Raw genomic sequence first — 13,933 nt, forward strand, 5'->3', positions numbered from 1 at the left:
CGCACTCCCGGCACTTGTTGGGATTGTGGGGCTCTGGATCACTGAAGGGGTGACTCCAAGTGTAAAGGTAAGGCACTTGGAGTACAGGCTGTCAGCCTGAGCTACCCTTACCCCATATCTGAGGTGGAGGCCACTGTCTTCCCTTCCTCTACAGGGATCACATTTGGTGCTTCTGTAGAGATTTCCTTAGTGTCCCTTGGGGCCTGGGACCAGTACGCAGAAGTACTGGTGACTATCCCAAAGAACACCCGTAGGTTTTTGAGAAGTGTCCTCTTCTACTGGTTTGAGAGACACTGGGGCAAGCATGACAGTGGTGGACAGGACCCTGCTCAAGCCAGAGGACTATGTAGGTGTTCCTCTGAGAACCACCAGGTTATCTGGTGGGCCTCCCAAATTATCGCCTGTAGCCTTAGTCACACTCATGATTGGAGACAAGACAGCAAAGCCTCCGGTCCTGGTTCAGGACAATGTCCCTGCTAACATTCTGTTAGGTTATGATTTAGTAGAGTTGGGGTTGATCTTGGATGGTCTCCCCATGACTGCTGCTGCAGTCACTAGGTCACAGGTGACACCGGGTCTGGCTGTGAGTCAGGTACCTGAGCCAAAAGCGAGGCCTAAGGCAAGAAGAAGGAAGAACAAGAAGGCCACCTCTGTGCAGGGGGCTCCTTCTCTTCCTGCTGTTCCTACAGCACCCATTGGGATCCATGCTCCGGATGGGCTGGGTCCAGTGGAAAACCCAAACTCAACTCCTGAGGGAGAATAGACAGAAGACTCTCCTGTGGGAGAGGTTCTCAACCCGGAGGATCATCCTGACCTTCAATGCTTGTTGGCTGAAGGGGGACCCTCCCGGGCGGACTTTTGTAAGGGACAGAGAGAGTGCCACTCTCTCAAGGGTCTGAGGAAACAGGCCCTGTCCCAGGCACAAGGAGAAGTGCCTAGGACATTCTGAATCTATTGGGAGGGTGATCTCCTTGTTAGTGAGCCCACTAAGCCTGAACCTGGTGCCCTCAAGAGGTTGATGGTACCCCAGGTTTACAGGCCCTTCCTGCTGCAGTTGGCGCATGAGGTGCCCTTAGCTGGTCATCTTGGGACCAAGAAGACTAAGCAGAGGCTCTCTGCCCATTTCTACTGGCCTCGGATGGGAGTAGAACTGGAGTCCCACTGCAGCACTTGCCCAACTTGTCAGTTATCTGGCAAGACTGGAGGCAGTGTCATTGCCCCACTGCAACCATTGCCAGTGGTAGGCACACCGTTTGAGAGGGTGGGCATCGACATTGTCGGTCCCCTGGACCCTCCCACTTCAGGTGGACATCGGTTCATCCTGGTCTTGGTTGATCATGCCACCATGTACCCTGAGGCTATACCCCTTTGGACTGTTACTGCCAAGGTGGTTGCCAGGGCTCTCCTGGGCATTTTCACCCATGTTGGATTCCCCAAGGAGGTTGTCTCTGACAGAGGATCCAACTTCATGTCTAGTTACATGAAAACCATGTGGAAAGAGTGTAGGGTAACCTACAAGTTCTCCACCTCTTACCATCCCCAGACCAATGGTCTGGTTGAGAGATTTAAAAAACTCTCAAGGGCATGCTAGGTGCTTTGGAAGAGACCCTAAGGAGGAAATGGGATCTCCTCCTGCCATGCCTGCTGTTTGCTTACAGAGAGGTACCTCAAGAGGGTGTTGGTTTAGGCCCTTTGAGTTACTCTTTGGACATCCCGTAAGGTGGCCCCTTGCCTTGATCAGAGAAGGTTTGGAGGCCACCCCTCCAGGTCCCGCCAAGCAAGTGGGGGATTATGTGTTAGGCCTCAGACGGAGGATGACACAGATGATGGGTCAGGCAACAGCAAATCTCAAGGCCAGCCAGGAATTAAATAAGTATTGGCATGACCTTAAAGCCTCGCAAGTGGATTGGACTCCGGGACAGGAAATCCTTGTTATGGAGCCTACCAAGCCTAGAGCTCTGGCAGATAAGTGGACTGGACCCTTCAGGATAATCTCCAAGATGAGCAAAGTCAATTATCTGGTTGACATGGGAATCCCAGGGGTAGCCCCTCAGGCGTTCCATGTTAACAGGCTCAAGCCTTTCCACAGGTGAGCAGAAGTCTCATGTCTCTTGCTAGCTTCAGAGCAAGAAGAGGATGAGAGTGAGCCCCTTCCTGATTTGCTGCATAGCAACCGTCAGGATGGCTCAGTGGAGGGAGTACATCTCTCTCCAGATCTGACGACAGAGCAGCAGAGGGCCTGCAGGGCTTTGCTCCGGCAGTATGCCTCTCTGTTTTCACTGACACCAGGCCTTACACCTTGGTATAGGCACGAAATTGACACTGGTGACAGTGTGCCTGTCAAAAGCAGGTGCTACTGTATGTCGGATACAGTTAAGAACCACATCCAGGCTGAGGTCACCAAGATGTTGGATCTGGGTGTTATTGAACCCTTAACCAGTCCCTGGTCCAGTCCCGTGGTTCTTGTCCCCAAGGCAAGTACCCAGGCAGGTACCAAGGATTGGAGGTTCTGGGTGGACTACCGAGGAGTCAATGCCGTCACCAAAGCTGACGCACACCCATTGCCCAGTGCTGATGAGCTCGTGGACACCATAGGTGCTGCCAAATTTGTGAGCACCTTTGATCTTACCTCAGGCTATTGGCAAATAGCTCTGACAGACCATGCCAAGGAAAAGACGGCGTTCTCAACACCTGAGGGACTCTACCAGTTTAGAGTCATGCCTTTTTGGTTGAAGAATGCCCCTGCCACCTTCCAGAGATTGGTCAATCATGCACTCAGTGGGCTGGAGGCCTTTTGTGTGGCCTACTTAGACGACATTGCCGTCTACAGTTCCACCTGGGAATAGCATTTGACACATCTGGATAAGGTGTTGCAGGCCTTGAAAAGGGCTGACCTCACTATCAAGGCCACCAAGTGCCAGATAGCTCAGGGGAAAGTCACGTATCTTGATCATGAGGTAGGAGGGGGTAAAATCCAAACTCTCCCCAGTAAAGTACAGGATGTACATGACTGGGAGACTCCCACTGCTCAAACCCAGGTGAGAGCCTTTTTGGGCCTCGCTGGGTACTATCGCAATTTCATGGCAGACTATGGAACCATAGCTGCACCACTGACAGCTCTGACTTCACCCAAACAACCTAGGAAGGTTAATTGAACTGAAGACTATCAGAGGGCCTTTGATGGCTTGAAAGAATGGCTGTGTAGGGCACCTGTGTTGTGTGCGCCTGACTACAGCCGACCCTTTATCGTCCAGACGGATGCCTGCGACACCGGATTTGGAGCTGTCTTTTCCCAGTTAGATGACAAAGAGAGGGAACATCCTATCATATTCATCAGTAGACAACTCAAGGGTAGAGAACTTAGGTGGGCTACTGTTGAAAAGGAATGTTTTAGCATAGTTTGGAGCCTTAGGTGTTTTAGGCCCTACCTTACAGGGTCTACCTTCAAGGTCCAAACAGATCATAAGCCCCTGAAGTGGCTTATGCAGATGAAGGATGAAAATCCGAAACTGCTCAGGTGGTCCATTAGCCTGCAGCTGGTGCATTTGCACTTGAATCTGCCATGCTTGCCATGACCCGGAGCCCAGGAGCATTTTCCCAGACCATTCCCCAACCTGTCCCACCTTCTGCACTCCCTCCTTCCCTGAATCCTCACACTTATTAACCTGCTGCTTCGGCCTCGGATCTTGGTTTCTCATCAGGCCCCACCTCCCACATCTTAGAAATTAAAGATGGGCTACATTTTTATGACATGCTCAGGCTTGTAATGTGGGTCCTGGGCCATTGCCGGCTGATCAAGCCTGCCACTGTGGGTATTATTGCTTAATTAAAACACGCAAAATAGCTAGGTAAGCTGTGCAGTCATTCATCCAGTCATTTCAATCTAAATATGCATTTAAGTAACCACCGAAAAGGTGTTCTTCAATGGAATTCTTTGCAGACGTAATTTCATGTGCTTTTCTTTTCCATATATATTTTCATTAAGTAGTAGAAACATGAATTTCAAGACAGAAACTGTGTCATCAAAGTAACAGGCCTTGAGAATAGAAAGAGGAGTGGTTCAAAAAAGTTTTGCAAATTGTTTACTTAACATCTGCAAGTCTATAGATGGCATAGTTTGTCAATAAAACTATATCAAAACACAGACCCAGAGTGTGTTTTATATTTGAAAATGCCAGATGTCATTACTTTGTGTAACTAATGCAAAAGGTCAGGTCTAAAAATCAGGAAACCAATAGAAGGTAAGAGACTTAGCCCTCATTACGAGTTGCCCGGTGTGGAATTAACGTGCCGGTATAACCATATACCGACATGATTCTGCACCGGCCCACTACAGGTTTGCCAGTGAGGTGCCAGGAATTACCTCCAGCTAAGAGCTGGAGGTCAATCCTGCAACATGCTGGCAAACATCAGAGGTATTACAGGTGCCAGTAATACCAGCATTTGTAGTACTGGCAAACTCGGACTACATGCAATGGGGAGTTACACTGTCACCTTGCACTAGGAATCCATTGGACATTCCACCGGACTGAGTGCCGGTAACGGTAATACAGTATTCCAGTATGGATAACAGCAAACTTGGAACGAGACTGAGAGTGATTATATGTATGTACACTTTACATATTAGACATAACAAAAATGTTGTAAGAGCTAAGGTCAATCTAACAAAAAGTAAAGTCTACAAAGAGTGATAATAACTATAAGGTGCAAACACTCACTTTGTTACCACTATAAATTAAACCATGAAACACAAAGTATACAAACTTGCTCCATACCAATACAAATTAAAACTTAACATTCATGTCAACTATGGTATTGATATAACCTGCCTAATACTTGAAGTGTGTGTTAGTGTGTGTATCATAAAGGTATTACTCAATTTGATCAGATCAAAACGATCGAATTGGTACATTTGACTGAACTCGGCCAGTACCATTCGATCGATTTGATTTGATGAAGTTGGGTTAAAAATGCTGAACATGGGTAGCAGGGGTTGTGGGGTGTCTCCCCTTCCTGAGGATTGGAGGCGGGGGATGAAAAAGAAAAAGGGGACCCTCCGGCATGGGATCCGACCGGCTTTGGGGGGACGTAACTATCACGGAAGAATCAGGAGAGGCAGCAGATGACAAAAGGTAAGTAGGGGGTGGAGGGATGTATTGTGGGGACATAGATTGGGTGAGTTTTGCCGCGGTAAAATTGTATTCACTGCAAAATTGACTACGGGCAATTCCGCCGCAAACAATTTTGCCACGGTCAAACAACCCAGTTCCATCATAAATGCATGTGTCATAATTCTGTGTGTCATACGAGTGCATGCCTTAAGGGTGCGTGGTGTGAGGTGTCTGAGTGTTTGGTGTGTACATATCTGGCATGTAAAGTCATGAAATGCACATGACATATACACCTCCGATAGGTATTACAACTCAGATTAATGAAATGAGTTTTGACTTTGATATGAGCTTTTAAACATATATGAGGTATATCAGAGTTGTACAGTTTGTGTGTGTACTGTCACCGATAGCACAAGAAAATGCTCCAAGTCTTAGAGAAGGTTCAACCGTTTTTAAAGAAGATACTCCGGGCTCTAGAGCTGTCCATCTTTCTCGTTCAAACGCACCTCCTCTCTAACCCTAAGTCCTTAACCACTGGTTACTAGATATCGATTTTTTATCCCTCACTATGGTGAAAAACAAAATGAGCTGCAGCATTAACTTAAAAGGTATGCAGCCTAATCGGTCTAACTCGGTCTGGGACTTCTTTACTTTCCCTACTCTATCAATGGGTTATCTTTCTAAAGGGAAATGGGACCACTCCTTCCAGATGCTCTTCCTGACTCAGGCGTCTTTCTTTCACACCCGCTTCCTACTCTCCCTCTCAATTGGGGTTAATAAGACCCAGGCGGTAAGTACACCAACTTTACCACCATGGTGTAAACTACGTTTACACCATGGTGGATGGCGGATTTACCGCCCCATTCCAAGGTGAGTGGGGCGGTAAATCCCCATTTCCCATTTACCCTTCCCCATTCCCATTTTTGCCCCATAGGGCATAATGGGAGTGGGGAAGGCGCTAATTACGGCACCGTAAATTACGGTGCCGTAAATTAGCACCAAGGCGGTTTAGCGCCATGGATTTTAACGGCTGCTAAAAGCAGCCGTTAAAATTGGAATCAGGCGTTAAGGGTTAACGACGGCGTTAACCCTTAATGCCTGAGTTGTAATGAGGCCCATCTCTTACTCCTACTCTCGTCTCCTGACTCTTCAATTCTCCTTCCTTTGCTTTCTGCTAGCCCTCCTCTGCCCCTCCGGTCCCTAACACTCTGCCTAAGTCTCGCCACCACCGTCTGATGTTACTACATTAGCATGCCCTCCTCCACACTACTACTCCATCCATCTGCATCTTCTCTGCCCTTCAACTACGGCTCCACCCTCCAAACCACTACTCTGCCCTTCGAACACCACTCTGCCCTCCAAATCACTAATCCGCCCCCAACCACTACTTTACTCTCCAACACCTACTCTGCCCTCCAACCACTACTCCACCCTCCATCCACAAATGTACCCTTCAATTACTACTCAATCTTCCAGCTGCTACTCTGCCCTTCAAATACTTATCCACCTGTCATTCACTTCAACACTTCACAATCACACCACAAACCAATACCCCAACCACATTCATTACACTCACACTGCAGTACTAATTGTACTCCCTAACACTCAAATGCTTCAGAAATCACCTCCACCATCCACTCTACTGTCCTTTTCCTGCTGCTCCCTTTGTCTGCCACCCCTACCTCCTCTGACCTCACCCGAACAACCCACACCCTTCGACTTCCTTTTAACTTGCCCCCTGTTTCCTGGTTGGTTTCCTATCCCTAACAAATTAGATTCTGTTTCTTCCACTCGTGAGGTGTTATCGACCTAAGCGGCTCCAATTACGGGCCTAATCCCTGTCCCTTTTCTCTGTGCAGGACCGACACAGGGCAGAAAGGACTACCTGTGCTCTACATTGTTCCAGTTCGTGTTCGAGTTAGATGCCATTCTCCTTTTGAAGTAAGTACCATCCCAATTGGGACATATGCTTTTCTTGCTCTCTGGTGCTTTAGTGGCCCTGTTAGGAGTGCCTCTCTTTGTGTCCTAGGGCTGCCCTGTGACACGCAGAAGAATTCTCTACCTATCAGGAGTGCTTCCTCTGCTCTCTGGTTCCTCTGCGACTCTGGTCATGGAGCGCATAGCTGCAAATGCAGGCACAACGTCTCTCCCCTCGGTTGAGATTACTGCTATAGAACAATACGTGGGCGCTATGATACCTTTTCTAGGTTGCTCTTCTTTCTGCTGTTATCTTGATATACTGTAATTAGAGAAAAACATTCGACTGGTATTTTGAGGCATTATGTGATGCAATTCAGAACTAAATTGAAACAAACTGGCAATTGGATGGGGGACTGGAATTAGGACCCTCTCAATTACCACCGTCCTCCTCAGGGGTAGGACTGGCTCTGGATTTCTCCCTGGTGACCTCCCACCCACAGCTGAGAGTGGTTTCCATCCCCTCTTGGCAAGGGCAGGGCACTGTTCTTGTCCTGGTATGCAACTTACATCTCCTGAAAACATCAAACTAAGTCCTGACTTTGATGTACGTTTTAATATGTATATTAAAAGGATATGCACATCTCCTACACAGACGTGTACAGTTAGTTAGATGCACCTTTATTCTGCTACTATCTTATATGCTTCCTATAAGTATGAGCACTCACATTCAAGCGAGGTCTAACTTTGATGTGAGTGTTCAATATGTGTAAGAGGCGCATAGGGGCTGTGCATTTCGTATATGTAAGCAATTTACATCTACTATACTTCTTATATACATATGTAAAGTAACATCAAAATGTGTCCTGACTTTGGTTTGAGTTTTCATACGTCTAGTAGCAACCAAGTACGAAATTAACATCTTCTACACGTACGTGTACAGTTCGTATACAACATGCACATTCATTCTGTTCATGCATGATATATACACAAGTCTAAAAATGCGAATAACTGGAAATTGGCCTACCTCATTTGCACATTTCTTCCCAGTGCAGCAATTCATGATCAAACCGAGGTGCATTCTAAAACTCTCGAAAATTGAAGCTGACAATGTTCAGATATATGGGCCAAATATGTTTTTTATTTTTTTAAATAAAATGTATGTCATCAGTCCTTGTGTAGATAAACTCCAGTCACTGCTTTCTGATGCCACATGCCCTAATACAAACTCTGCACTGCAGTTTTGCCAACGTATGCATCTTTAATAATAATGAAATAAATAAAGTACATGTGTTGATGCAATGTCACAAATATCCATTCAGGTTTGCAGATATAAAAAAATAAAACACTTACCAATTATCCTGAACTGAACACCATTTCAGAACAAAATGTGATACATGGGGTTTACAAATAGCATTGCACATTTTTATTTTTATTTTCGTTTTTCTAAAGCATACATTAAGGCTGCAGGCATTGTTGTTACTTACTGGGAGGTATGGCCTCCTGGAAACATGCATGTAAATATAAAAAGAAAGAATATCTGGTATTAGAAGGTACATCTTCACATGAAAACATATTTAAACATTGACATTCAAATGGCATTCTATGGGACAGAATCCACGTCTCATCCCACTACATCCTCAGTTGACAAGCCAGAATGCTGACATCTGCTGGTGGGTAGAGCCTGCATTCTACACATTATGACTGTCCAAAGAGAAGAAAACATGCTCCAATCAAACATAGCTCAGCTGTTCATTCTCCTGTATGTTTGTAAAACTGTATTTTTTAAAATTGTAGTAGTTAACTCTACCTTGTACAGCACTCTGCTCCGAACCAGCTAGAATTGCATGCTAAAAATAATAATAAATTCATAGATACATAAATGAGACCCCCCCCAAAAAAACCCATTGAACTGTTACATAGTAGGTATAGTTGTACAGAATGCATCGTCTGCCCAGGGAATTGTGAATATGTCTTGATTCGATCATTTGTACAATTATATATTTTTCTTCAATTCCTGTCAAGGTAGCTCAGCGAATTAAGTTCACACCCTGGACAGCTGGGTTCAGCCCACAGGACAGGTTTAAATCCCTTTAGAGCCAATTTAAAACTTCATATTTCCATGGTTAATGAATTACATTAATTAATAAATTAGAAATCTGCCATGAAGTATAAAACAAATATTACTTACCAGTAATAGACGTTTTGCAGATTTGATCTATTTTTAGGGTCAAATGCTATTCAATGTCCACCATCCTGTGGTTAGTCTGGAGTATTACAACTACATTGACAGGGCATTCCAGTGATAGCCCCCCTGTACTAGGTGTACAGATTACTCACATGTTTGCTTCCAGTAAATTCCCCCAGAGAGATATTTTTTGGATATACAAAAATATACATCTTTGACTCCACTCTCTCCTTCTCTTCTCACATCTCAGACATCTCCAAAAAGTCCAACTACCAACTGCACCTCCTCAGAGGTATTCTACCTTTTCTCACTTTTGCCCAGGGGCTCATCACCTCGAGAGCCCTGGTTCTCTCTTGACTGGACTATTGCAACAGCCTCTTTGTCAACCTTCCTACCTCTACTCTCCATCCTCTACAACTCATCCAGAACAGAACTGCAAGGCTTATCCTTGGCCTCAAGCACTGGGACCGCATCTCTCCGGTGCTGAAATCCCTCCACTGGCTCCCCGTGGCTGCAAGAATCAAGTTCAAAACCCTCTGCATAATCCACAAGGCTTTCTGGGGCCAGGGCCCACACTATCTACAACGCTCTCTTCCTAAATACTCTCCTTCTAGAGTCCTCTGCTCATCCTCCTCCAACTCTCTGCGGGTGAGCTGTTTTCACAAATAGAGATTTGGGGGTAGATCTTTATCCTCTGCAGGTGCTTCCCTCCGGAACAGCCTCCCTTTCAGCGTACGCTCCTTGAGCGGGGCAACCTCTCTGCACTTAACCCAGGGCCCTGCTGGACCAGCTCTTTCCCCCAGATCCCCTTTCCCCCTTTCTCTGCACATCCGTCTATAGGTAGGCATGACATAAATGTACTAGGACCAGTCAGTTCGTATGTCCTGTCCCCCTGACCATTTTCTGTCCCCCCTCCCGAGCTTTTTCTCAACCTGTACCACTTCATGCACTTGCACTAGTAAAAATGTCGTCAGGCTTAGTATGCTAGTTTTCTGTTTAGATCATTTGGAATCTTCAAGGCCTACGCATGATTACTGTATTCCCTTGTTACCTTCCCGTCTTGAAGTGCTTTGAGGCACTTTAACCTGTGTATAAGCACTATATAAATAAACAATACATAAATACATATGATAAATGTTGGGTTTCAATATCTTGAAGTACAAATGATGTTTACACATTCTATTTAATATTGTATATACATTGTGATGAAGTTACCTTAGGGCACCCATTTAATCGGACTGGGGAAATCTGAGCATCGGGGGAAGTCAAAACCTCTGTGAGGTGCCTCCTAGAGGTTGTATATGGGCCATCCCTAGAGCTCCCCCAAAGTACCCTTGAGCGCTGCCACACCTAGGCCGTAAACGGACGTACCCCAAAAAGAGAAGTCCCTTATGAGCAGGGGGGGCCATGTTTATTATCACCTTACACAACAGGAGGCAGCCTGAGTGTAGAGAACCTAGAGTAAATGAGCCCTATAACAACATTTCTGTGGCTTTGGAAGCCATGAGGAAACCGGTAGGGAGAGTTGGGCCCCAACCGCAGATCCACTGCCAGAGCGGGTTTTGACATCAAGCTACCTCAGGTGCACAACTGAGCCATGGCTCGGAGAACAGAGCCCAACTAAATACACACGGCAACACAGAAAATCAACCAGAAGGAACACAGGCTTAACACGCACAGGCGGTGAATGGGCAAGCAAATGGACAGGTGCCATTTCCTGCCCAGATGATGTACCGTATGTCTGTCATGGCATTGAATGGTGGACAGGACTTTTAATATTTCAGAGCACAGAGACTGTGACAAGAGCCAAATGCAATCATTCAAACAGATAAAACACATGATGTTAAGTAATACAGAGGGTCAGGAAGTAAAACTATTAGGAGGACTGAAATGAGAGATAAGCACATGCAATGGGAAACTGATCCACCAACCAGAGCTCTCATTAGAATAATTACTGTCAAAGCCTAACTAAAAAAAGGAGGCAAAAGTCTCCTGACTTTGAGGGTGTTGGAATGGGGTCCAAGAGTGAAATTGTGCTGCAGAAAGAAGAGAGATGGAGAGACAGAGTGTGTAGTAGCACAGGCAAGTAGGCCGTGTAGTGAGTAAGATATGGAACAGGAGGTGACTAAGACAAGTGTGCCACACTGATAGAAACCTTAGGCCCTAAGACTGGCACGAATCAGGCCTTCAGAGGAGAAGCTGCTGAGGGGTCTGGCTCTCTGATACTGGTGGCAGATATAAATCCCCCAGCGCCAACTAAAGAAGTTTGCATTCTTGAATATTGGCTGGGGTGCCTAATTATATAGCCTGACAAGTACCTAGATATGGGGAATCCTACCCAGAAAAACTCATAGGGCAGGAAGGGATGCTACAGGTCTTTTCTCAGTAAAGCATCTAGAGACCCCCTATGTCAAGAAGGGTAAGGATGCAAGACTAAAGGCTACAACATCCCAGGAGACTGCACAACACTTGGGATCATCTGGCAAGATCGAGACACATAGAAGAAGTGCTCTGGGGCCCTTAAAACTACCCTGAGACTGACACTGAGTCACTGAAATGGTACTTCTAAGGATGAATAGACCCCAGGGTTGTGTGATGAAGAAGAGGATTCGGACTTTGGACTGTGGACATTTGGTCATCTTGAAATAGGCACCACAATGAACTTCAGCTCTCCAGCATTCTTCCTCCCTCAGTTATCTTAGAATCCCTCCTATGAGTGGGTCCCCCCAGGCAATGCAGTAGATATTACTCCAGCCGCTTCCTGCTATGCATTATAATAAAAGTGTTGCATCATCCCTATGTGCTGTGTTTTCTGTGGTTTCCTTCACCCCTTAGTTGAGGAACGGGGGCGGGGCCGGGGGGGGGGGGGGTTGCTCGTGGCCTTAATAGAGATACAAGCTGCAAAAATCTATTACTGTCAAGTAAGTACAATGTTTATTTTTTCGGGCTGTTTAAGATTCAGATTCTATACACAGATTACCGAGCAGAATTCCCTCCCGGTTGGGGCGGGCGAGAGATAGGTTCAGTATTAAATAGACTTCTGAGTTCTAATTGTACCCCCTTGAGAATCTGCTCTTGTTTGTGTATCGATACAATAGTATGGAATGTATGCACTAAACTCCACGTTGCAGCTTTGCAAAAGGCCACTATCTCCTGACTGTATAGGACCGACTTTTATCCAAACTGCAAAACCTGTTACAGATAAGGCATATTTTATAAAAGCAAAGTGTGGGGGTATTAACTTGCACAGGTGGACATGAAAACAGCATTCCTGATCAAGCCCTATTTTAGATGTGCTGGGTCCAATGCATTTCAGAACACTCACCCATCCTCATGAAACGTGGAATAAATAGAGAGGAATACATGATGCAATCCCCCCCCCTTAAGGTACTCCTGCCTTCCACTATTTGTATATTGAATCTACAAAAAAACAATATATAAGATTCTTACTACTGACAAAGCAGGTCTGCTGTGCCACAGCATTTTCTTTCTCAGTGTACCCATTTTTAGTTTGTGGGAGTCTTCTCAGTTCGGACACTCTGTGTTGTGTTGGGAGCTGAGCCCCTGTGGGCATCGTCCCGCCGCCGCCGCCACTTCCTCCAAGAGAAGCGAGCTTCAATGGGTCAAATGAGGAAGGGGAATAGCAGGCCCAGTAGTCTGACTCCTAAACGCCCCAGACTCCTTGTGAGAAATGACTTATGTTACTATGCAAAAGGGGTGCAGCTTTCCTTTCCCGTAATCTGAGCCCAAAAAAGAAGCCATATGGCTAGAATTAAAACACGCATTGGCAATGCCAATAGTTTGGGCGATTATTGATGTTATTGCATGCTACATTTATAGGCACCTGGTTGCAAGGAGGAGAGTGCAAAGTTTCAAAGGAGGATGGGAGAAGGGGTGCAGAATGGGAAGGGCCATAGAGCAAGGGAGGAAGCCATGGATAGATGGTGCCATTGATGATGAGCAAGAGGAAATATGAGTGAGACTGGGTCTGAGTGAGAGGGTAAGAAATAAAGAGTGTGAGAGGTAGGATGAGAGGGGATAGGGAGGGAGAGGGGGTAATGTGCTGCTCGAGTCCTGGTAGTCATTGTCCTGAGGGTCATCTCGTGGGGCGTGCTTGGTAGCATCTGTGTCACTGGAACCGTTTGAGTGCATTCACTGGATCAGGTGCTTTCAGGCCACGACCTGCAAAGCTTAACGTCTCCTTTGACCACTGCATCTTCAAATCATGGGCCCTTTCAGCAGGTTTCTGAAGCCTGCTTCACAACTTTAGGCCAGGAATCGTTCACTGTAGGCCATCTTCAGTCCTTAATGGGCTCCCTGGAAAGGCCATCCAACAAGCACAACTGTTGGGAATGCCCCGTTTCTGTGGTCGAGGTTTTCAGCACTTTAGCCCTAGATATACTTGTAAATCATCATTGCATAGTTGTTCCTATCACAGTCTAAGAGGTTTCCTGAGTTACTGAATTGACCTTTATTGCCTACATCCATTTTATATGCATTTCTATATAAAAAGCATTGCTTTTCACTCTTAAAACCCTTTGCAAAGTGGATACAATTGTACGTGTATATTCACTCCCCCACTGGTTTTAAATGTGCTTTTATAGACCATTTTACTTATTTGAAAAATGAATATATGTATAACACCTAAGTGTTTTACTTCTACTAAAGAGTATACTTTTCAGTAACTATACTTTGTAGGCAATCCTTATTATGTGCA

The 13,933-nt window shown here is 45.8% G+C and overlaps 1 protein-coding gene across 2 annotated transcripts in view; it reads right to left on the reverse strand.

Annotated features, from left to right (window-relative positions):
• The window catches only part of JAM2 (junctional adhesion molecule 2), a 653,454-nt gene that overhangs the window by 45,637 nt on the left and 593,884 nt on the right, over positions 1–13,933 (reverse strand). Inside the window, exon 8 of one of the 2 annotated variants that reach the window (XM_069636389.1) lies at positions 8,516–8,531. The exons of the other annotated variant lie outside the window; for it this stretch is intronic. Within the exon in view, the coding sequence (XP_069492490.1) occupies positions 8,516–8,531 (16 nt within the window). The remainder of the gene's footprint in view (positions 1–8,515; positions 8,532–13,933) is intronic. 2 annotated transcript variants of the gene reach the window in all.

This window comes from Ambystoma mexicanum, chromosome 7p (genome assembly GCF_040938575.1).
Source record: "Ambystoma mexicanum isolate Mex_15411 chromosome 7p, UKY_AmexF1_1, whole genome shotgun sequence".
Taxonomy (NCBI): Eukaryota; Metazoa; Chordata; class Amphibia; order Caudata; family Ambystomatidae; genus Ambystoma; species Ambystoma mexicanum.